At 38.2% G+C, this 22,446-nt stretch overlaps 1 protein-coding gene across 4 annotated transcripts; it reads left to right on the plus strand.

Moving 5' to 3' along the window:
- The first annotated feature begins 2,455 nt into the window (after nucleotides 1-2,455).
- Nucleotides 2,456-22,257, plus strand: cabp1b (calcium binding protein 1b). Of its 4 annotated transcripts, none has more exons than XM_044095887.1 (8): nucleotides 2,456-4,457; nucleotides 16,721-16,888; nucleotides 18,464-18,494; nucleotides 19,087-19,230; nucleotides 19,365-19,474; nucleotides 19,800-19,874; nucleotides 20,021-20,093; nucleotides 20,929-22,257. In XM_044095887.1, the coding sequence occupies exons 1-8, from the start codon at nucleotides 3,786-3,788 to the stop codon at nucleotides 20,952-20,954; spliced, it is 1,299 nt and encodes a 432-aa protein (XP_043951822.1). In that variant the 5' UTR covers nucleotides 2,456-3,785; the 3' UTR covers nucleotides 20,955-22,257. The 4 variants fall into 4 exon arrangements, with proteins under 4 accessions (XP_043951822.1, XP_043951823.1, XP_043951826.1 ...); XM_044095890.1 differs by lacking the exon at nucleotides 2,456-4,457 and adding an exon at nucleotides 14,080-14,502; XM_044095888.1 differs by lacking the exon at nucleotides 16,721-16,888 and having other exon boundaries at nucleotides 2,459-4,457.
- Nucleotides 22,258-22,446: the final 189 nt, after the last annotated feature.

The following is a 22,446-nucleotide window of genomic DNA, read 5'->3' on the forward strand; positions in this document are numbered from 1 at the left end:
TTTGTTCAGGGAATGTTTGAATAAAATAATCCTGAACAAAGTCAGAGACTCTTCATTCCCTCTATACAAACTAACTGTCCACAAAATTGTAAGAATGATTTGACAGATTATATAAGGATAGAACTACACTTGTTTATCTGTTTCTGGTTTTATTTCTTTATTGTTATTTTACTCCTGAAGATGCAGAAGAGAAACGCTACATGGTTTGTGGCATGCTTAAACAATGAAACAATGTTTTGTTTGTTTAACAATGTCAAACTTTTATTTTGTGTTGAAAATAAATTACAGAACAGAGAAGTAAATAAAATTTCTGATTTAAAAAACATTATTTTATATATTGTACAAATGAAAGGAAAATATAGATAAATATGTTGATTAATTGATTGAAAAATGTATGTATAAATTGCACAACAAAATTTCAAAATTTCTTGTTAAAAATCTGAAATCTTATTCAAAGTCATCAAAATTAAAGAAACAGGACACAGGTAAGAGAAATGTGCTAAATTTATTTTTTGCTTGTTTATTTTTTCTTTTTAAGCTAATCTTGATGAACCTTGAAGTAAATGAAACAAATAAAAAGAGTAATAATCCTGCTTCACTAAATGCTCAAGCATTTTTTTTCCTGGGATTATGTAATGGTTTTTGAAAGAGCTGTAAAATTATCAACAAACATGATTTCTATATAAAATATCTAGCAAATGTTTTCTTGTGTAATTGTTGTATTGACGGGGAACTGATATGCTGCTGTAGCCACTCACTCCCATTCACATAGCTGACTTAACAGATTATTTTGTTGTTTCTTAGCACGTCTCCTCATGTGACTTTCAACTGGTTTCAGCGTTGGCTGCAGAAAATGGGAGCCAGTGAGGCATGTAAAGGCTTGCTTTCTGCAGAGAACTGGGACTGGGATGTAGACGCCTGCAGCCGACAGACAAGGAAATAAAGAAACATTCAGAGTCAAAAGACTGACTGAGAGGGAAGGTGGATGAAATAATCTGATCAGCTACATTTCAGAGAGCTGACCTGGGAATAAAATCGGCTATTTTAGAAGAAATAAGGCTTAAAGAAGGACTCAGTGAATAAAGTTATGACGCTATAACTCAGCTTGAATACAGCTGAAGCCAAAGCTCTGTCCAAGTGTCTTTAACCACAACATTAAAACTTGTGCAAATACTCTGTGTTGTAACATTGGTAACATAAAAGCTGATAGAAGAAGTGAAGTGGTAACCAAGACAAGAAGAGCGCTTTAAAAGTGGAATCGGGTTCATGTAAATAACAACTAAGCACTTGTTGGTCAGATTGGGTGAATATTATGGTGGGAAATATTCTTAGTTTTTAGAAATTTGACAAAACTCCTTACATTATAAAAACTACAAGTTTTTTTTTCTATTGGTAAAGTGATCTGTGCTCTCCATGTTAAACTGCATTCAACATTTTTAGTCTCTCATTTAAAGTTTGTTTTATATTTTATTCTATTAACCAGATACACTGTATATAATACACATTCATTTTAGATCCACTGGAAGTCCCTTTCTTTATGTTTGTTGAAATTGATAGATGATGGGAAGATTCTGCAGCAATAATCAATTACCAATTTATCAAAACCACAGAACTAAGAGCTACAGAGGAACTTTAAAGGAATAAACGCACTGTATGATCAATTTGTTATGCTCTATTATTATATTACCCTTTCACTGACTGTGGTTGTCTCGAGGTATCAGTTTCTAACTCGATAATTAATCTCATTCAGCTATTGAGCGTTCCTGCTTGAACTGTTCTCGTGATCCTGCAGAAGCAGCTGCTCATCTGAGAGAGCAACATGTCTGAACGACTCACCTGAGAAAGCCCATTCTTCATCGGAGGGACCCAATCTACTCTGTCATTAATCATTAATCCTGTTTAGTGTTTCAGTTATATTAAATTGTGCAAAGAGATGAGTGGAGTATCCAGCAGATGTGACTAGAACTTACAGACAGACATGAAATTATTTTGGATACCAACAAGAAAGCAGATCATTTTTAGGAACATTTAGATTTTTTTTTTCCTGTGTTGTTCTTGCCTGGATATTTTGCAACTTTCTTCAGCTTGAACAAGTCCAGCTGTGGAAAAATAGCAGCTAATAAAAAACATAAAAAATCACAAAAAATAAAAGATTAAAGAAAAAATTAAAGATATCCAGAGTAGGTGGTTACCTAAGATAGGTTGAAATTATTTACCATTATTTGCTGTTTGTGAATACAGAGCCACAGCTGTGTGCATTGCAGCATTTAAAATTTTGATAATCTGACCCTTGAGTGTGACAATGAACCAAAATTTAATTGTTGCTTTCCACTTTCGAATAATTCTACATTTTTCTATTGGTGAATGTGTTTTTGTTTGTATTTCTGCAATCCACCTTCTCCTGTTGTCTCTCTGTCTCGGAGGACAATAAATGGGCCATTTGCACCTCGAGGCCTGAATGTTCCTGCTGCAGCCCAGTATCTCCAAAAGACAAGTGCCAGACCGACATAGAGAGGTATACTTCCCAAAAAACAAGGAAAAAAATGGAGAGGATTAATTTGAACAAGATTTCTATGGACATACTTATTATTATTATTAAAGATCATACCACTTGATGATAATGTTAGAGATGAATGAAAGGAGAGCAGCGTAGTTGAAGCAGGTCACTGTTGAAGAGGACATTAATGCAATGGAGTGATGATACTCTATCTGTCCCTGGAGCAGAAGAGACACAGATGTCAGAGAACACAAACTCCCCTGAGAGAGACGAGCAAAATCTGCTCATTTTCTCCACTTACTCTGAGAAAAACTATTCTGTCTAATTGGCTGAAAGTATTAACGTCATTATCTACCTTCTGCTGAGAGAATTATGACCCTGTGTGTGCGTGTTTATATATATATGTTAGTTTGAGTTGTGTTTATATTCTTTCTTGGCTGTTTGTCAAATTCCCTTTTTTGTTTTGACAATATGCTGTTTCTAGAAAGCTGATTGGGGAGTTTAATCTTTTAGGATTTGTAAATAGGTGAATTTTAGGCCGACGTTTTGACAGTATCAGCTGAGATCAACTACAGGAATGTGCGGCTCCATCTGTTTCCTTGATCAAAGTGCAGCGTCTTTCAAGATAACTCAAAGCCCTTTGGCAAAATCTTAAACAGGTTCATTCAAATTTCTTTCGACCAAAGAAACCCCAACAAATTTGAAATGTTCCAAAAAGCACTTTCAACTTAAGTAAAAAAACATAAAACTAAGGCACAAAAGTAACAACGCCCCAGGAGTCACCTCTGTTCACTGGAATTAATGTCACTGTGACCACTTAGGCGTCTGTCTGCGCTCTAGTGTGACATTTTCCATCAATCTCCTGGAGGTAAGCATGCGCCCTCCCTCCATCACCATCTAATCAAGAGAAAAAAGGGGGAAACAAGTTATCTCAGCAGCTCGTTATGCTTGAAAATTATCTGTAGGCTTGTGACGTGGGTCTTAATTAACTTTTGTGGGCCACGCTGCAGCTCAACACGCTGCTGCTGCTGCTGTCCAAACTTGGTGGAGCTCCCCTCGGAGCTCCTGGCTGAGCGCCTGCTGTCACATCAGGCGACACTTCATACTCAGCTGCTTCCCGATCAGGTGCACCTTCAGGATCCGTCCGGTGTGTGGCTCTGGGATAAAGAGAGACCATTTGGATGCGACTGAGCACCTGCAAGGACACTGCGGACAATCGGCTTTTCATTTTCTCCTCTCGCATCCCTCTCCAGCCGCGCGTCACTCATTAGGAAGGAGAAAGGGAAAGATGAGCTCTTCTCTTCCCAAAAGCGAGTCGACCACCTCTCTGCTGCGGTCGTCGGGGCTCAGCCGCCAGGTTGCGAACCCTGATCACGCTGCAGCTCACCGGGTCCGCCACCACACTCACCATCATCAGCATCACTGCCCTTCCAGAGCTGGAAGCAGCGAGGATGCTCCTTGGTCGGATGAGTGTGAGACAAGTGCGCGGAGACCTCTCTGCCAGCCGCGACACGCTGAGTCTCGGCATTTAGTTGAGCATCACGGGGCGCAGAGGAGTTACTCTCACCGGCAGCCGAGCCACCTGGAGGATGATTACGCTCAGGAGGAGGATGCGAGGCACAGCCGGCTTCACCAGAAAGAGCGTGGCAAGTCCTCCAGATCCAAACCTCATCACAATCAGCATCGTCAGCACCACGATTCGCCTCCCGCAGAGCGCCTCGTCCACCACGACGACTCCCGGCAGGACAGGAGGACCTCACCGACTCCTTCTCTCCCAAAACACCCCGACGAGGCGGATTTTCTCTTCGAACAGAGCGAAAGAGCCGTGACTGGCTCCACGTCCACTCTCAGTTCGGACGCACCTGTCCGACCAGCATCCCGCCGCAAAGCCAAAAGACTGGGCTCGGCGTCAGAGTGCGACTCCAACCTTCATCCCATAGTGAAGTCGGTGTTTGGGCAGGTAACGAAAACCTTTAATTACTTCAAAGTTTGCTTCAAAGTTCAGCTCACAGAAAACACACGAATGTGTTGGAGTTTGTTCAATAGTACAATTTTATTAGTTGGTACCTGAAGAACAACTTGAAGGACCTGAAGGGGGGAAATAGACTCTGAATTAACAAAAAGACATACATTTTCAATTGGTTGTTTTAAATGACATTTAATTCATGGAAAAAGGGATTGCTTCATGCAGAAGAAAGATGGTCTCCTGTCAAAATGAGTGTAATGTAATCCCACAGTACTTAGCCTATGACCAATCCATAATGGACTTTGGCACCCCAAGAGAACTTGACTAAGCGTTAAAGTTCATGTAAGGTTCATAATTTAAAACATAAGGATAACAAAGTTGTGCTTTTTCCTGTGTTTTAGGAAAAAAACTCAAACACATTTCATGTTTGACGAGGCAACATAAGAGTTTAACTCTCCTCCCTCACTCTCTGTTTATTTGAAATGAGTCCCTAAGACCAAATGAGCATTTCAAAGAAATTTCTCCCAGTTCATTCACTACAATCACCTTCTAAAACTATTTATAGCACAATATAATTGTCTCTTTTCATATTACCAACAGTAATGCAGGAAAACCTGTTAGAGGCCATGAAAGACTTGAGATTGGGGAGGAAGTTTACTTTCCAGCAGAACAACGACCCTGAATCTACAGCGAGCGCTATAGTGGAATGATTTAAAGCATAGTCCTAAAATCCTAAATCAAGTCAATGACCTGTGTTGGTGTGGTGTGTGGTGTAGATGTGCTGAACAAGCCGTTAGAGGCTAATGGTCTTCAGCGCAGCTGGCGGCGGTTTGGTTCCTGACCTTTTGCTCTGTCTCTTCCCCTTTTCTAACCTTTTCCTGACTGATTGCTATGAATAAAGACCACCAGAGTCACAAAATCTCAGATGTGCTCTCCATCCAGTCTGACGTAATAAGTAAATAAATAGTAAAAACATTGATTATCGCATCATGAATAAGCTTCACAGATCATCTTAGATTTATATAAAAACACTTTCAACTGCAGGAACAGCTCAAGGTGTTATGCTAGCATTTTAAAAATAATACTGCAAGGAAAAAATAGTAGTAGTAATATTAATGTTCTGCTATATTTGGACAAATCCACTGTACCACTGAAGTTCCCTGCTTTAACTGCAGCGCAGGAGGGAAGGGTAGTGAAAGTGTTGATTGTTCTGCAGGAGGTAAAATGCTCTCAGGTGAGATGCAGGTGAGGCTGGAAGCAATAAAGGTTCAGCCAGCGGGTCAAGGCGGATTAAAAATGAATGTTGAAATCTGGGTGCAGCATGTGTCTGGTGTCCGTTCCTGTTTCATGCCCTCCAATATGAATGCAGCGCCTTTCATCAAGACTGTCACCTGAGCAGCAGACAGGGGTCACCTTACCTGCTCTGTGGAAAATGCTTGCATAGACCAGAGCAGAAAAACAATAAGGGATAAAAACAATTTATCCACACATCCATAAATCATACCACACTGAGATATTTCCCTTGTTGTGCTGAAAGATCATGCAGCTGTTCAGTGAGTTTTCCAGTCTCTCCCCCTCCAGTCCCACCCTAATCTCCTCCCTTGCCTTTAATATCCTTCCCTATCTTTTTCTTCCCTCATTAAAATCTGTCTTTTTTTGGGCGATGATAAAAAGCTCGAGAGGAGACAATTGCCTCCCCGTGCACTGATGTGTTCCCAAAATAACTCCTCTCAATCCAGGCCAAAACTTCAATCAGTCTTAGGTGGTTCCTCAGAGGAAAAATCCATGCCACGGTGTGCTATATAAGGTCTCCAAAATTGCTGATGTCTGAGGAAAGAAGAGCTAGTTAGGCATTTATTTTATCACATCTATAAATCAGTCTGTGAGTCTTTAATTGGTGTGCTAAATGATGCGTGACTGAAAAACTTTGATTTTGGGAGTAAGGAGAAATGTTACCTCTTGAGATGATTTTGATGCAGAGTGCCTGTGGTAAGCTACTGTCAACAATTTAAAAGATTCATAAAATCTGCATTTCTTAGCTCGCTGTAACATTTGAGATTGGGTCATGTTTTGCTGCTCATTAGCATCCAATTGCAGGCAGGAAACAAAATGGCTGCTTAATGAAAACAAAGTAGGAAGTTAGCTGTCTGGACACACTGGGGACTGATCATCCCTGGCTGGGACACCTGGAAGAGGGTGCATGATGTTGAAAGACCCGAAACACCCAGTGATTCCAGAAACATTGATGACTTGTCCAGATGCATCAGTGGATGGATTTGCACATCAGTAGAAGAAACAGATACATTTCTTGGCTTCCAGATAATTTTAAAGCTAACTTGTAGACCGAAAGGGACTCAGACTTCCACCATTTTGAAATAACTCAATCCTAGTGGTATGTACAATTAACCCATCATGAACCCATTGTCAATTTTGCATCAGTTAATGATATTACCATTATTTATATTACAGTGGATCTGAAGTATTGAGGTTATGGATCACAACAAGCTATGAATAGTGTGACATGTCTTAATATTCATTAATACAAACATTGGAAGCCATTTAGGCACTATACTAATATCTTACAATATGAAACCTGATCTCAGAAATCAAGATAAATACATACTGAAGGTTTGAAATAAGTTAAAAGTTGTATTTGGATAATTATTTACTATCAAAAGCCAAAGTTTATTTCACTACCGGAGATTTATAAAACATGTAAGATGTTTGAAAATGAAAGAGCATTGCAAGCGCAGCACCACTTAGCAGCTCTTCAGTAATCAGATTCTAAGTAAATTACTCTCTTGAGGTTGTCATTATACTAAATCCAGACACCAAGAGAATCATCTACATTAGATGAGATATTAACTTTGTATAAATTTTTAACTATTCCTTTAAAGGAATTGGGTCATGTTACCAAAATGCAGATTTTGGATGTAAAACATCAGGAATAAAAGAGGAGATTATTTGTCTTTTGCACTCATTGCATTGTGAGGTATCAAACACAATAGCTCATAATCAGCATGAATTATGTGAAGAACTCTGTGAATGACGCTTATATGGGAATAAAACTGAAAAAATAAATAAGATGCTTTCTCATTGAAGAGATGCAGCAGCATCACTCAAAATCCACGGTGAGATGTCAAACTCTGCAAACTCTCTCTTTTCACATTTTGTTATGTAACATCAAGATCTCCATGCAATCTCAGCAGAACTCACTTGCAGGGAATACAAGAAGCTAAAAATAGCCCATCAAGACCTGATTATGAGACTGGAGGACAGCAGTGTTTCCTTTTAGGTATTACCAAAATTAAAAAAGAGGGGAAACACTTAAACTTACACAGCAGATTTTTGAATCAAGTACCTTTCCTGCTTGAGCTGACATGTGGCTCCCCAGAAGCAAGTTTACAATCCACACCTTAAGATGTAATCATGAAGCGATCATTGCAGCAAATGCAATAGGATTAACTATTTTAGCTACTGGTAATTTGCATGTAAAATAACCTAGAAACATCATATAATTTGAGTTTTTTAAAGTCCTGGTAACAATGCTCTTTTGGAGGAGAAGCAAAAGGTCACAGCATCACTGCAATAAATAATGACCATAACATGTTTTTGGAGATATTTATCCTTCATTCAAGCCAGAACTACATGACGTTTTGGTGTACAGATAAATTGTTGTCTCAGCTAGCTATCATGTTTCAGATTTGAATGGATCTAACATAGAACATAGTGGTTAAGCAAATTAATTAAATAAGGAGAACTTACAAGGACAAAAAACATAAAATCTCCTAGACTATGCTAAACTAGCAACGTTCTTCTTTTCAATGCCAGATTCTATATTCAATGCAGACACAAAATATAAAAAAGCTTCAGCTTTGTAAATTATTCAGGTAACAGCTCTGACTCTGTTTGTTCTCCTGAAAATGTTTCTTTATATATGAAAATGCTCAGAACTTTGGGAACCTTGCACGCTGTCAAGAAGTCGGAGATGTGTAAAATGAAAATGCAGAAGAAAGCTTGACTCATCCAGCAGAGGGTGCAAGCACCTATAAGATAAAGCTTGCAGAATATATTTCAGAGTGCCAGTGAGAGCCTCGCCGTCCTCTGTGTCCCAGGAGTGAACTCAGAAATGTTTCATGGTAGAAGGAACTGAAGAAAACACAAAAATTGGATAAACCAGGTAGAAAAATATGCCTGCTCACAATGAAAAGCCCTAAAGTCAGATTAAAGAGCATTTTCTCAATTCCTCACTTTTACAGTTAGTCCTTCTGCATTTGCAAGCATAACTGAAGCGTTTTATTTTTTTAACCTCCCTTCTATATGTTGTTTTGTCTTTTTTGTTCCTCGGTCACTTGGGTCACCCTGACCTTGATGACGTCAAAGAATCCACTAAAAGAAATAGAAATGCAAAGAGGATGGAAATTAAAAGAGAGTGAGGGGCTTAATCTCTCCGCTGCACATGTTCTCAGTTTGTCTGGAGTGTAACGGGCTATTTTTAGACACAGTTGAGTATTTTTATATCTATGCTGCCAAAGATGGAGGCAGAAAATTTACCCTTCGGTGAAATCCACAAAATTAGGATCAGATCCCAAGCATACACAATATGCAGTTTGAATTTCTGGTTTGTTTAATCGATGAATATTTGTGGCAATCTGAATCTAAAATAAGAAATGAAAAAGACTCAGATATACTAAAAAGAGGAAAAAATAGAGACACACTCGATGAAAAGCACATCCAGGATGAAGTCTGATGTTTTGCTCAAATGTGATTTTAGTGGATCATTTGGATAAAAGTGTGACGTCTCAGCACAAGCATGAGGAGATGACGCAAATGCTGTGTTTTTTTCTTCAAATGCTCTTTCTGATGACTGAAATCCACAGAGGGAAGAAATCTCATGGTCACATTATTTCGTCTCAGCATCCAGATGCACAGAGAAATATAATTGCCTTCCTAGGAGGACAAATAGACCTAAAATACACAATGTCAGGTGCAAAATATTTTTTCTTTAAAAAAAAAAAAAAAAACGGCTATAATTATTTGCACCTTTCTCCTTTATGACACAAATTTAACAGCCAGTCAGTAATGTGCAATAAAATGAATTTTCTATAAATGTTCTGCTTTTTAATCCACCACCTTGCAAGTTAAATTAGGAACTGCGACTATAATGGAGGTTGATCTTCCAGCAGGACACAAGCAGGGGTACAATGGATGGTTTAGATTAAGAAAAATTCACATGCTACAATGGCTCAGTCAAAGTTCAGACCTGAATCATATCAAAGCCATAGCTATATTTGCCTTAAGAATTTCTTCATCCATGCAATTGAATTTCAGTGTCACTTCCATGACCTCAAGTGTGTAAAATCTAACACCTGGACATGCAGACTGCCTCTACAAACATCTGGAATAGAATGGGTTGCTTTTCCAGGATGGTGCAGTCATAGGAGGTCTACCAGTCCAAATAAATAGATTAACAAGCTAACAAATGTAATTATGAAATGTCCTCTTTTCAAAATATTCCACAGTGAAGTGTTGTGCTACTGGTTACTACAGAAAATCAACCAAGTGGTGGATAAAATCTGAGATCAGACGAAAGGCAACTTTCAGCAGAGTGGGTTGCTGCCAAACTCAAAACTTCATGCAGCTCAAGAACATTGTGTAGATAATTTTATGCAATGGGTCTGCAGCTGCATCCAAACCTTACATCACACAAAGAGTCAAATGTCAGATGTGAAGTATTAAACCAGTGGGAACAGTAGAGACATGGAGTGACAAACTTGCCCTTTGTCAAACCAGTGGACTAGTCTGAATTTATCATTTTCCAGACTGCTCTATGCCAAGGGTAAATTTTGGTGCCATTGAGTGATTTGTGGGTTTTTTATGAGCTTGACCCTTTGGTTCCAGTGTAAGGGAACTCCTAATGCTGCAGTATTGTGACTTTGTTGGAACAGTTTGGGGTTTATGTCTTAATATTTCAATATGACCTTGTGGATCAGTACACAAAACAAGATCCATGAAACCATGGATTAGACAGTTTGATGCACAAGAATTTGACAGAGTCCTGACCCCAACTCAACAAAACCTGTTTGGGATGAATTTAAGTGGAGACTATCAGCCAGACTTTCTTGTCCAACACCAGTGTTTGACCTCAAAAAATGTGCTTACAATAAAATGGCCAAAATTTCCCACGAGCTCACTTCCAAACCTTGTAGAAAGTTTTTTTTTCCAGAGGATTTGAATCTGTTATAACTGAAAGGAGTGGGATAACATCACAGTGAAACATATTAACTAAGAATGGGATGTAACACAAGATCGTTTCGGTGTGAAGGCAGACCAGCAAATATTTAGGCAAGATTTTAGATGTAGAAAGGTGGAAGAGACACTCAAAAAGATCATAAGTGAAGCACAATGTAGTTCTCCAAAGTATTTACTTAAGGGGAATAAATATGAATAAACTCCACAAGAGTTTCATTTCCATTCAAAGCCAAGCACTATCTTGGTCTATCACATAAAATCAAAGTAAATACATAAAAGACGTGAGATGTGAAAAAGTTGAAGGGCTGCAAATACATTTCAGTATTTTGCAGACTCAAATTTCAAATATTTCTTCTTTGTGACCTATTGTTCATTTTCTGATTGAATGAAGTCAATTGAAAGCGGCTTCTGAGTTAGATCCTAGAATCACTGTTTTTTGCAGGATGCTGCTACCATGCTGTGTCCAAACAGTTATGTAAGATAGTAATCATGATTTTCTGAGTTACTGAGTGAGTGAGTAAAATCCACCAAGGAGAAGAAAAAAAAATACAAAAAAGAAATAAAGTGCGAGAGATGGAAATGAAGCCCGTGCACACTGTGGTGTGACATTATAAGAGCTGACGGCTCCTGTATCTGACGTGTGATGTGTTCTGAAGTTCACAATGAGCCTCCGGTGAGAGGCTGGATGAATCATCTGCAGAGCAACAAAGAGGACGCTGAATGGGAGTTTAGATCTGAAATGACTCCGGCGTGAATGTGTTTATTAGAACAGGAGCGAACAGACAAGGTCGAGCAGGAGAAGAGAATATAGGCGGCTGCAGTGACTGACGCTGGCGTTACCTGCGGAGTTGAGACTGTGGGAGACGGCTTTATAAAGAGAGGATGCCTTTACTGCATGTAAAAGGAGTTTGGACCTTCTCTACGCAAGAGAAGTCACAAGTTTTGAAACTAAAAAGCTGATTTAAGATCAGTGAAAAAAAATACATAAGAGCATGATTTTCTTTAAATTCAAAAGTTAATTCAAAACTCGGTCTAGTCATAATTTCAACACACATGTGAAACTTGAAATCACATAGTGAGTGCATGAAATTAATTTGTGCACCTTGCAAAATAAAATCAACCTCTAAGCAGCAGCATAATCTAACCAAATGTTTTACTTTGCCACAGATTGTGTCACTCAAAACACTTCCTGTAAAACGGTAAATTTTTATTACTTTTTAAGCTGATCATAGTATCTGAAATTATTTCAACTGTAATCCACAACTGCTAATTACATATCATAAATACGAGCAGACAGAGGCACTTTTTCCTTTTCAAGCACAAATAAAGAGAACAGGATCTCTGTGAGGCAGATATTTACTATTTGATAGGAATTAGGCTTGTAAATAAATACTCAGAAGCATTTAAAGAAAGCTGTCAATGATTATTAAAATAATTAATAATGATGTGGTAATACATCACCTGAAAAATAATCAGTATTGGTATTGTTCTTTACAGATACACACACATAGTGATGCTAAAAGAATGATAATTTAAACCTAATTTAAAAGTTACTAAGCTTTTGGATGAACTTAAGACATATTTTCCTTAGGTTTCTTCAAATGTATCATTAAACTTGGCTCCTTTCTTTTTAATAATAAATGATAAATAATAATAAAAAAGTCTTTTTGAACATAATTATACTGTTATTCAGTATGATGCTGATAAAGAGATGTCTCCATCTCTGTGGTTCATCCTTGTTGTGTTCATTCTTATACTATTTTTAGCACAGCAAAACCAAGCATGCTCCACTCAGATGTGTATGGTTTTCACTGAAGCATCTCAGGGGGCGATATTGTTCTGGTTTAAACACTATTTTCTCAGAAGAGCAGAAGAAGAAGGTCCTACCAGTCAGGTACAGCTGATAATATTTATATTTAACAAAACCTGCTGACGAGCTATAGAAGAATTAATCCTTAGGCTTGAACCTTTTTCTGCTTGACTCAGTGAAAGAAGTGAAAACAGACTTCTCAAAACTGTAGCAAGAGCTGAGAAAAAAGTTTAAAGATGCTTGAAATCCCCATTTACTTGAAGATTGAGAAGGAAATGTTTTCTCTTGGAAGAAATATGTAGAACATACATAACAAAAGTATTTCTGCGGCAAACACAGAGCAAGAAAATGAAAAGCAAACTTCTGGCAGACTCTGATCAAACCTTTCTCTGCCTGAATGAAAGATTACCTCATTTATTGCTTCTGGCAATACGCTGCCCTCTTGTGTGCAAATTATCCAATCTCACAGACACAAAGCAGTCAATAACACTCTTCTTTTCCTGTGCAACATAATTTTCTGAGAGCAGAAATTTTTAATAGACAAGCCATCAAATTAAATACTAAAATGTAAAAAAAATAAGTCAAATTAGGATTAAATCCCCTAAAATAATGTAAAGGTTCACGTGAAGGAATTGAAATAGAAGCCACAGCACAAACAAAATGTTTAAAAAACCTTCTGGAGATTGAAAATCCTTAAACCTGTCAAGAAAGTCTCGCATCATCATCACTGAATAAATAAAATGCTTTTTGGCTCATAATAAATAAGTTATGCTCACTAATATATGTAAGTTACGACACCAAAAGACATTCTGGAAACTAAAACAACAATATAAATTTTGTCATCAAAACTGTAATTTATTTTTCCATTCAAAGTTGCATTGGAATAAATATTCTGTTTTTACATTTACTCCTGTGAACTGCTGGCTTTAGAGATGCTCCATACATTCAGCGTTTATCCTCAGTGGCAAATGGGCATGTGTGTGTGTGTGTGTGTGTGTGTGAATGTGTGAAAGAAAAACTGCCGGCGAGCATTTCTATCTGTCTGCGTGTGTTTGCGTTTGCACGTGCTGCTCCGCTCCTCTTTCCGTCAGGGTGATTTGGCATCCGTGTGTAATTTCTTTACCATTTTGGCTTTGATCTGAATCCGAGCCCTGCAGCTTATCATGACTTTGTGTTGCTTCCACGTAGTCGGGGATGGATGCTGGGGGTAGAGTCGGAAAAGGGGTGGAGAAAAGAGACAGAGAGAGAGAGAGAGTTTTATTTTTAGCTTCCTAGCCCCACATCCAAGTGTGTTTAATCAAGTGTGTGTTGGCGTGTGTGTTTGCGTGTTTGGATTAATGTCTTTAGCCTCTCGGTCAGAAGAAGGTAATATGCTTGACCGAAAGAACTTTGTCAGACACATTTATACAAAGATGGTTTTAAAGTGTGGAGTTAGCAGGAGTTTGGGATGCGGATGGGGGGTGTGTGGGAGAAAGAGCAAGACTGACGGACACACAACGAGAGACAGCGAGGGTAGAGGGGAGGGAGGGAAGACACTGTAGGAGAGAGGATGGAATGAATAAGCAATCCTGCTTTTCCACTTCAGGCACTCGCATCTTCTACAGATCACATGCATGCTTCCTCTCCCTGATAATCTTTGTTCTCCTAACCTGTCCTTTATTTCGTCTCAGCCTCCGTCTCCTTGTACCGTCCAGCAGGTCCCCCTTTGTCCTTCTCCTTATATTTCCTCTCTCTTTCCCCAAATGTCCCTTTATGTCAGTCAGTAACCCACTGAACCTTTTTCCCCTTTCCGACCCTTCTACTCCAATGCATGCCTTGACACCCATCCAGACATGCATGCAGACATGTGCACTCACAAACAGACATAGTAGCACAGTTAGAGGTAAAACATAAAGGACAGGGAGATTTTGTTGCCTTTTTTGTTTTCTTTTTGCAATGGGAAACTCTGTAAAGTCACTAAAAAAATTCACCAAGAAGGTAAGCTTCGCTCAAGGTTTTTCACCCTGTGGTCGTCTCCCTTGACTCCCCCTGACCCTCAGTGCATGTTTGTGTAATGGTGTGTCACCAACTGGATCAGTGGCTGTAATATTTGACTCAATCCCTCCTGACTGATCCCTCTGTTCATTCCGATACTTTAGTCCCCAGCTGTAGCTATAAAGTCAAATCAGACAGGGGATTGTTATAGAATTAGTGTCATAGCTTTTTAACGCCATGACTTTTAGTCAGGATAGTTGACACGGGATTGTTTCAGAGTATTGGCCCTGCAGAGTTGGTTAGCGCTTGAGATCTTTACATGGCATAATTAGGATCATGTCATCAGACCTAAAAACCTTAAATTCCTCTCAGCTGTTGTAAGCAGCTTCTTATTACTATCAGAGTCTATCAGATAAAATCTGTTACCAGAACTGAATCACAGTGTCCCCCAAAAACATCAAACCTAACAAATTCATCTCATTACTTGCTGCTCTGGTTGTGTCATCCTCATGCTTGAATGCACTCTCATCATAGCAGCGACCGCCTTCATATTTGCAGCTGCACAACCTTGAGAAAGCACAATATGACAAGCAACTGTTGATGCCATCTGTTCGAGGAGCGCTGCAGAGTTTCTTCTCACTTTCTTCTCCAATGTGTGTATGTGTAGATGTGCCTTTTTTTTTCCTCTTCTTGTTAGATTATATAACTGGCACGAGGCTTCATGGTACTTTTCTGGCAGGATGTAGCCCTGCTCCATGCATCGCTTGCTCAGATTACCCAGTGGGCATCCGTTCCTGTGGCGAGAACTGTAGGAATGCACAAATTGGCATTAGGACTGGCATGGTGGCAGATGGAGTGTGAAGGTTGTTTGTAGGATGTCATACAAGCAAAGGAATATTTCATCTGCTTATGTTCGTGAGCTTATGTCAGAGAAAGTTTAAGCAGCAGATAAATGGATGATCGGTTATTCTCTGAGATGTTGAGTCAGTTGCTTTTACAGTTTCTTGATGATCCCCTTTTGTGGTTTTTAGAGCAGAACTTCACAGTTCATGTTCTCAGTTTGACAAAAGATGTGAAATGTTGCCTTTATGTTGTGTGATTTAATCTGCAGGAACATGCAACTCTGAGAGGTAGTGATTGTTTCTAATTAACCTGCAGCTCTCACACTAATTGAGACGGCCGCTGAGAGAACAACATCTGCCCGCTGGTTGATTGGCTAATTGGTAATTATAATTTTATGGCTAACTGAAATTTTACTTCATCATTTAGGACAACAGGATTGGTTCACAATGTTTCCTAAAAGGAAACAATACAAGAATATTGAACTGCAAATGTGTTCATGTGAGATTTTAAACAATAGTGGCTTCATGAAAAGGCTTAGATCAAAGCATGTTTATGCGTTAGAGTGGCTCAGTCAAAGCGAGAATCTGTGGCGAGACATGGCAAAAAAAAACAACAACCCACAAGCGTTGTACTGAGTCAAGGTTACTAAATTCAAGTGTATGTCACACTCTTTAGATCTGAATTTGCTTAAAAAATCTGAACACTAAATAATATTTTTGATTTTGTTGGTCTATCACATAAAATACATTTTGAGTTATGGTTATAATGTGACGAAATGTGAAAAAGCTCAAACGTATAAATACATTTCCAAGAAGCGTATTTATTCAGTGCAGGCATTTCGAAGTAAAGCATCTAGAAAGAGCTTGGTCCAACATTAAAATTATGAAATCAACATATTTTCAATCCTGTTAGAGGCATTTGTCAACATTGCAGTTCACAACTGTGAACATACAATACCTTGAATGTTTTAGAAGCACGAGACAACAATTTTTAACCCAAAATGGTTGGGCAGTTCTCACCTACTTCCACATAATGTAAAGAGTTACCACCACTTTTCTGGATGGGATGGTGATGTACAAGTCAGATTCATTTATGGCATCAGCTGCGTTGTCATAATATGTTACACCCTGTTTTGTTTGACTGGGTTCTTTCATCCATCATAACTAACCTGAATTCACACTTTCCTGATTGACACCCAGGTGTCAGTCCACAGTCACCCCCCCTCCACCCTCACTGCATGCCCTTTGAACCCGTCACCCCGATCCACTTCCACCCGACTCCTTGTTGACACCACACCTCAACAAAATGAGTCACAGTCTCTACCCCTGTCTTTACCTCTGCTCCCATTTCTGGCCCCTCACCCTGGATGCTGCTCCAGGACAAGAAGAAGAACTACAAAGCAGTGCAGTCCAGTCAGGCGGGGGGATCTGGGGGGGGGCATCTTGAGCCACTAGTAGCCCTGGCCCAGAACGGACCCAACATGCACACCGTGCTGGGGCCTGCATGCATCTTTCTACGCAAGGGCTTCGCTGAGAGCCGACTGACTGTACGTAAGTCCAGAACATATCAAGTGCATGCATTCCAAAGAAGATTAGCACAAAATGCAGTTTATGCACAGTAACCACCAGCAAAAGATTTTGTGATCACTATAGACATCATATCAGCTTTTGAGAAATGTGGTGTTGGTCAGAGGATGGTGTTTGGGTGACTTGAAAGTCTCAGATGGAAGGAGAGTTCTTGGTTGTTGGAAACAAGACAGAACAGTGTCTGTGTGGTGTGGCGTGGATTTGAGTATAACAAGCTGGATTCTTGAATAAAAATTGGAAGGTTACGAAGAGGAGCTATGGTAACAATTGAAATACACCTTTTCTGGTCATTATTTCTTTTCATCTTCCTGCAGAAATGCAGAAAAATATGTAGAGATTTTTGGGGGGTTTTAATGATCAAATTGTCAGATAGCATTCTGAGTTAGTCAATAACATGAGACAATAGAGACAACACAACAACTGGAAGATTCTCCAAAGTTGATGAGAAGATGGAGGAGAAACTGATTAGAGAGGCGGCCAGGAGGCCAACACTGGCAATTTCTAACATGCACTAGTTGTGTTCTGCATATCAGCTATCTCCTGGATTCACCTTATGCAGGGTTAACAAATGTATAAATTATAGTGGTGCGGTCACTCTGAGTTAGGACAAATAGCAAGATGGCGAAAACTAACTTAGACTAATAGGTTTTTACTCTTCTTCACATTTATCACTCATGTGACAGAGCTAACAAATGATGAGCTAGGCTGAGTGAAAGTTACACAAAATCAAGTTCAACAACTCTAACTAGAACTCAACATCTTTTGTGAATTCATTCATGAACAAGTGTAAGTACCAGTCAGTTTTGAGCAGAAACTATCACCTCTCTGCTCAGAAAGTTTACAATTAATCCAAGTTAACATCAGCATCAATAGCATGACTGTATAAGAAAAAAAACTAAAGTTTTGAATGATCTAACCAGAGTCCAAGATGCAATCTGACAGAATCTGACCTGAAGAGGGCTTCGGACAGGAGATAGACTGTTGAATTATAATATTACAGTCTAATAGAATTGGAGAATATTTGTAAAAAGATGCTGGCAGATTCCTAATGAAAAAGATCAAAAAACTGCTTTAACAAAGAAAAACAATGAAAAACCAGACATTTTAACAGGAGCGTACACTTATGAGAGCCACTGTATGTATACATCATACCATCTGAAAAACAAAACATTTAATCCTCACACAGTGAAAATGAAATGTTCCAGACTAATGGATTCCACTTTTGAAGAACCTACTTTACAAATACCATATTTCTGATGTTTGTCTAATTTCTTTTGTTCCATGTGCCAAATTTTATCCGACTGCCAAGACTCTCAGCATGTTTTCATCTCTTTGTGATCTTACGGATGAGCTCCTCCTGTCCAGTTGGAAGCAAAACTGAAAACTGCTGGCACACATCCCAAAGTCCCTATTTTTTGTTTATTTTTTTAATTTTTTAATTTTATTTTACAGTATCACGTTGTGTGAGGAATGAGGAAAGTTGGCAAGAGTTTAAACAGTTTGGGTGATAAACTTGCATTGTGATTTCTTCACAGGACCGAGAGCTGAGGCCAGAGGAGCTGGATGGTATGTCAGACGACGGCATCAATCAAGTTTAATAGCTGCACAGTTATTTAAAATAAAGCTTTAAAATAAACTTTTTACTGCTGTGCTACAATCTCACATCTTAAATTTTGGAGATCCAATTTCTTATTTCTCACACCAAGAAAAGTAATAAAACAATCCTAATAATTCATGAATAATAAATGTAATCAAGCATATTTAGGCATATTTTACCACATGAACATATCAGATTGTCTAGGAATTTCTTAGAAACGTGAAGCTGCATCCTGTTTCTGTGTGGGACTCTGCATAAATGGGAAAGATTAGAGAACATACCAGTCACGTAAAGATTTTTAGATACAAACTTCAACTTCCCAACATTTACAAATTCTGGACAATTCAAGTTTATTTTCCCACTACATGACAGCCATGAGAACCACAGCAAAACTAATAATGCACATTATTTAAAGACTTTTTAAAAGGCTTTTCTGCACAATTTTACCAGTGTTGTCAATAATTATGAACAAAGCTTTATTTGTAGCAGAATAAACAATCCAAATGATCAATTTCTAAAATATTTTCATGTAATTTTATGACATATTTTTTTTGTCCCCAGAGTTGCGTGAAGCATTCAAGGAGTTTGACAAAGATAAAGATGGATTCATTGGCTGCAAAGACTTGGGGAACTGCATGCGGACGATGGGATACATGCCAACAGAGATGGAGCTGATAGAACTGAGCCAGCAGATCAACATGAACCGTAACTGTTTTGTTTTGTTTTATTTCCTTCTGACGTAAAGTCTAACACTGGCTTATCTTCTGCTTTATGTCGTAGCTTTGTGAATTTTCTTGGCATGTGGTGTGGATTTGAGCTTAACTCTTGTTTTCCAACAGTGGGAGGACATGTTGACTTTGAGGACTTTGTTGAACTTATGGGGCCCAAACTTCTGGCTGAAACAGCCGACATGATAGGAGTAAAGGAGCTGAGGGATGCCTTTAAGGAGGTGAGGAAGATCCCACTGCTGTGTGACACTTAACTCAGGACTAATTAATGTAACATCTGTGTGCAAAAATTGCTGAAAAATATTTGCATTATCTCCTAAAATGAAACGAGTAATACCCAGTTGCTTTCAAATTTGTAGCAGAGGTAGTCCCTATACTTTATGCAATGAATTATATTTGGATTAAAGAGTCTCATCCTGGTTCAGACTTAAGAGATAAATAGAAGAGAAGAATAGATTGTGCAGTGAAGAAAGGCCGCAAAAAGAAAAAGTACAGTCAAGAGTTACAGCAGCTGCTTATTTTAACAATCTTTTCCCTTATTTTCAGTTTGACACTAATGGTGACGGCCAGATCAGCACCGCCGAACTCAGAGAAGCAATGAAAAAACTGTTAGGACAGCAGGTACAGAGCCGCTCGGAGAGACTGCCCTCCTCTCTGCGTCTCTCCATCAATCAGTGTCTGACTGATTTCTGCCCGTCTCTTTTCACGTGCAAATTTAGTCTGAGTGTGTGCCACAGAAGTTGACACTTTCCTCTCAACTTTACCAGGTTGGACACAAAGATCTGGAGGAAATCCTACGTGACATTGACCTAAACGGAGATGGACATGTAGACTTTGAAGGTAAAATAGCTAATATGTATTTATATGCACATGTGAAAACACAATAAAACATAACACATGCAGTAGTGATGATCGGGATTTATATTTTGGGGTCGTTTTCAAGAGTTTATTTATACACAAAGATGATACTTTCTTGGTATTTGAATGAAGGGATGAACAATGAAAGAGTTAGTTTAACTACAAGGCAACATATTGCTTCACCTCAAAGATTACCTGCACAGAAAAACATGGATAAATGTAAAGTTAAAAAAAATAAAAATCAAGAACTAATAAACTGTTTTATTAGTTAAATTTTTATACTTTCATTCTTGTGGCATTTCATTAAATGTTTATGCCTAACGGTCAAATGTTAACATTTAACATTTTGAAGTTTGCATATAGTAAAACTTTTATTCATCTACTTATTGGCATATAGTTTGCCAATAAGTAGATAAATAAAAAAGTTGAACAAAAGTGAATCTGAAGAGGGATGTAGAAAATAGGCACATTAATTCAGAAGATAAAATGAAGGATTAATTTTTACTGTATTTTTTAAAGTTTTGTTTATTTTTGGTTTAAAGATGCAAAAACAGCTGTTGAAATGTAATGTTAGGTATAATAGTTATAATAATTAACTAAAACCTTCAAAGTGTTAAAATTAAAGCCATAAAATAATTTAAAGAATTAAATGAATGAAGTAATCAAATTGCTAATTACGTTCAACATGGATGGTAAAAAAAATAAATAAATCATCAAATAGTGAAGTTTTGAAATTCTGGTGCTATTCCTGTAAAACAAAGTCAAAGCTTCGCATTAAGCTATGCTAACAATACATCATTTTCTCCATAATTCCCAGAATTTGTTCGAATGATGTCCCGATAAGTTCCTGCCAGAGAGCTGCGACGTTGTGTTGGATGCGGATTCTCAGCTGGAGGAGCGTGGAGGAAGTCTGGCGACGAAAACCGAATTTCTCTGAACTGTGAAGACGGCAAAAACATATCAACCTTGCCCCAAAACTGCCTCGCTGAACGGCTGACGAGTCCAGCCGGGAGCCTCACTGTTAATAACACGCTGCTGCTGTTCCTCCGAGCATAAACAAAACCAACGGCCGCACTCGTGACTTTTCCAGAGTACATTTTTAAAACACGATTTCCTTTAATAATTGCAACATTTCTATGAGTTTACCGACCCAATGGGTGATGGCGGATGTGACGTTCGAGATATTTTCTGCAAACACCAACAGCCTCTTATGACAGACTGTAGCAGTTAAGAGTAATTATATTTAATACAGCAGTGTGAAGCAAAGCAACGCAAAGTGCAGTGAAATCTGTTTAAATGCAGAGGTTATATGAAGCACAAATACAAAAAGCAATATAGAAACGTTCCATGTCATCTCGTCATGTCTGCGTGTGCGTTCTGTGTATTGTTGATGTTTAATGTCGAGACAGAAAAATCGGCTTCAGACAAACCGATATTTGTTTGGTAAGTATGTATAATGTAGCACTGACTTTTCTGTGACATACATGTGCAATTTCTAGTGTGCAGAAAATAATCATTTAACTGCAATCCTGTAAGAAAAACATCATTAGTACTAGAATAAGCTTTTGATTATTTCTATGTTTGGTTATTACTTGCATGAATAACAATGAAGTATGTGATCAGAACATTGTCACTAATCTGTCACTGAGGAAGTCAGCAGATTAGTTAATAAGAGATGGTTTTAGATGTCATAAAAGTGTTTTATTTTGGGGATTTTGTAAGTTTTTTTTATTTTGAAAGCCAAAATGTTCCCTTTCAGTGCAACATTTGTCAGCAATATATACCTCAAAGTGAGCTGAAACATAAATGTCCTCCATTCTCCTCCCTAAACACATTCCAGTCTCTGAAACCTGTGTTACTACTTTATTATCAGTAAATATAAGGAAGCAAGGTGAGCTTCTTATGCAAAAAGCCAAAGAACGTTTACAAAACCTGATTTAGTTCAATAAGTAAAGCTGGGAGAGCTTTGACTGTTCAATAAGAAACATGAGAGAATATGCATGCTTTTTGATCTTGAGATATATTTGAAAAGGGAAATCCAACTTTGTGATTTTTATGTGTCTTAACTGTGTGAAACTATGCATGACAGAAAACTACTACGATTTGTAGCAGAATATTTAAAAATAAAGATATTTCAATTGGAAAATGTGTGTTTATGTGGGATTTAATTTGCATTTAATTTTGATTTGATATTGAAATGGCACCATTTTTAAACAAAAGCTGAACATATTAATTATAAATCCTGTAAACCTTTTGAAGTTTGAACTATAATGTGGCTAGAAAAATAAAAGTGTCAAACAGTTGAAACCAGATATTTACACCTTATAAAAAGACA

This window comes from Gambusia affinis, linkage group LG17 (genome assembly GCF_019740435.1).
Source record: "Gambusia affinis linkage group LG17, SWU_Gaff_1.0, whole genome shotgun sequence".
NCBI lineage: Eukaryota > Metazoa > Chordata > Actinopteri > Cyprinodontiformes > Poeciliidae > Gambusia > Gambusia affinis.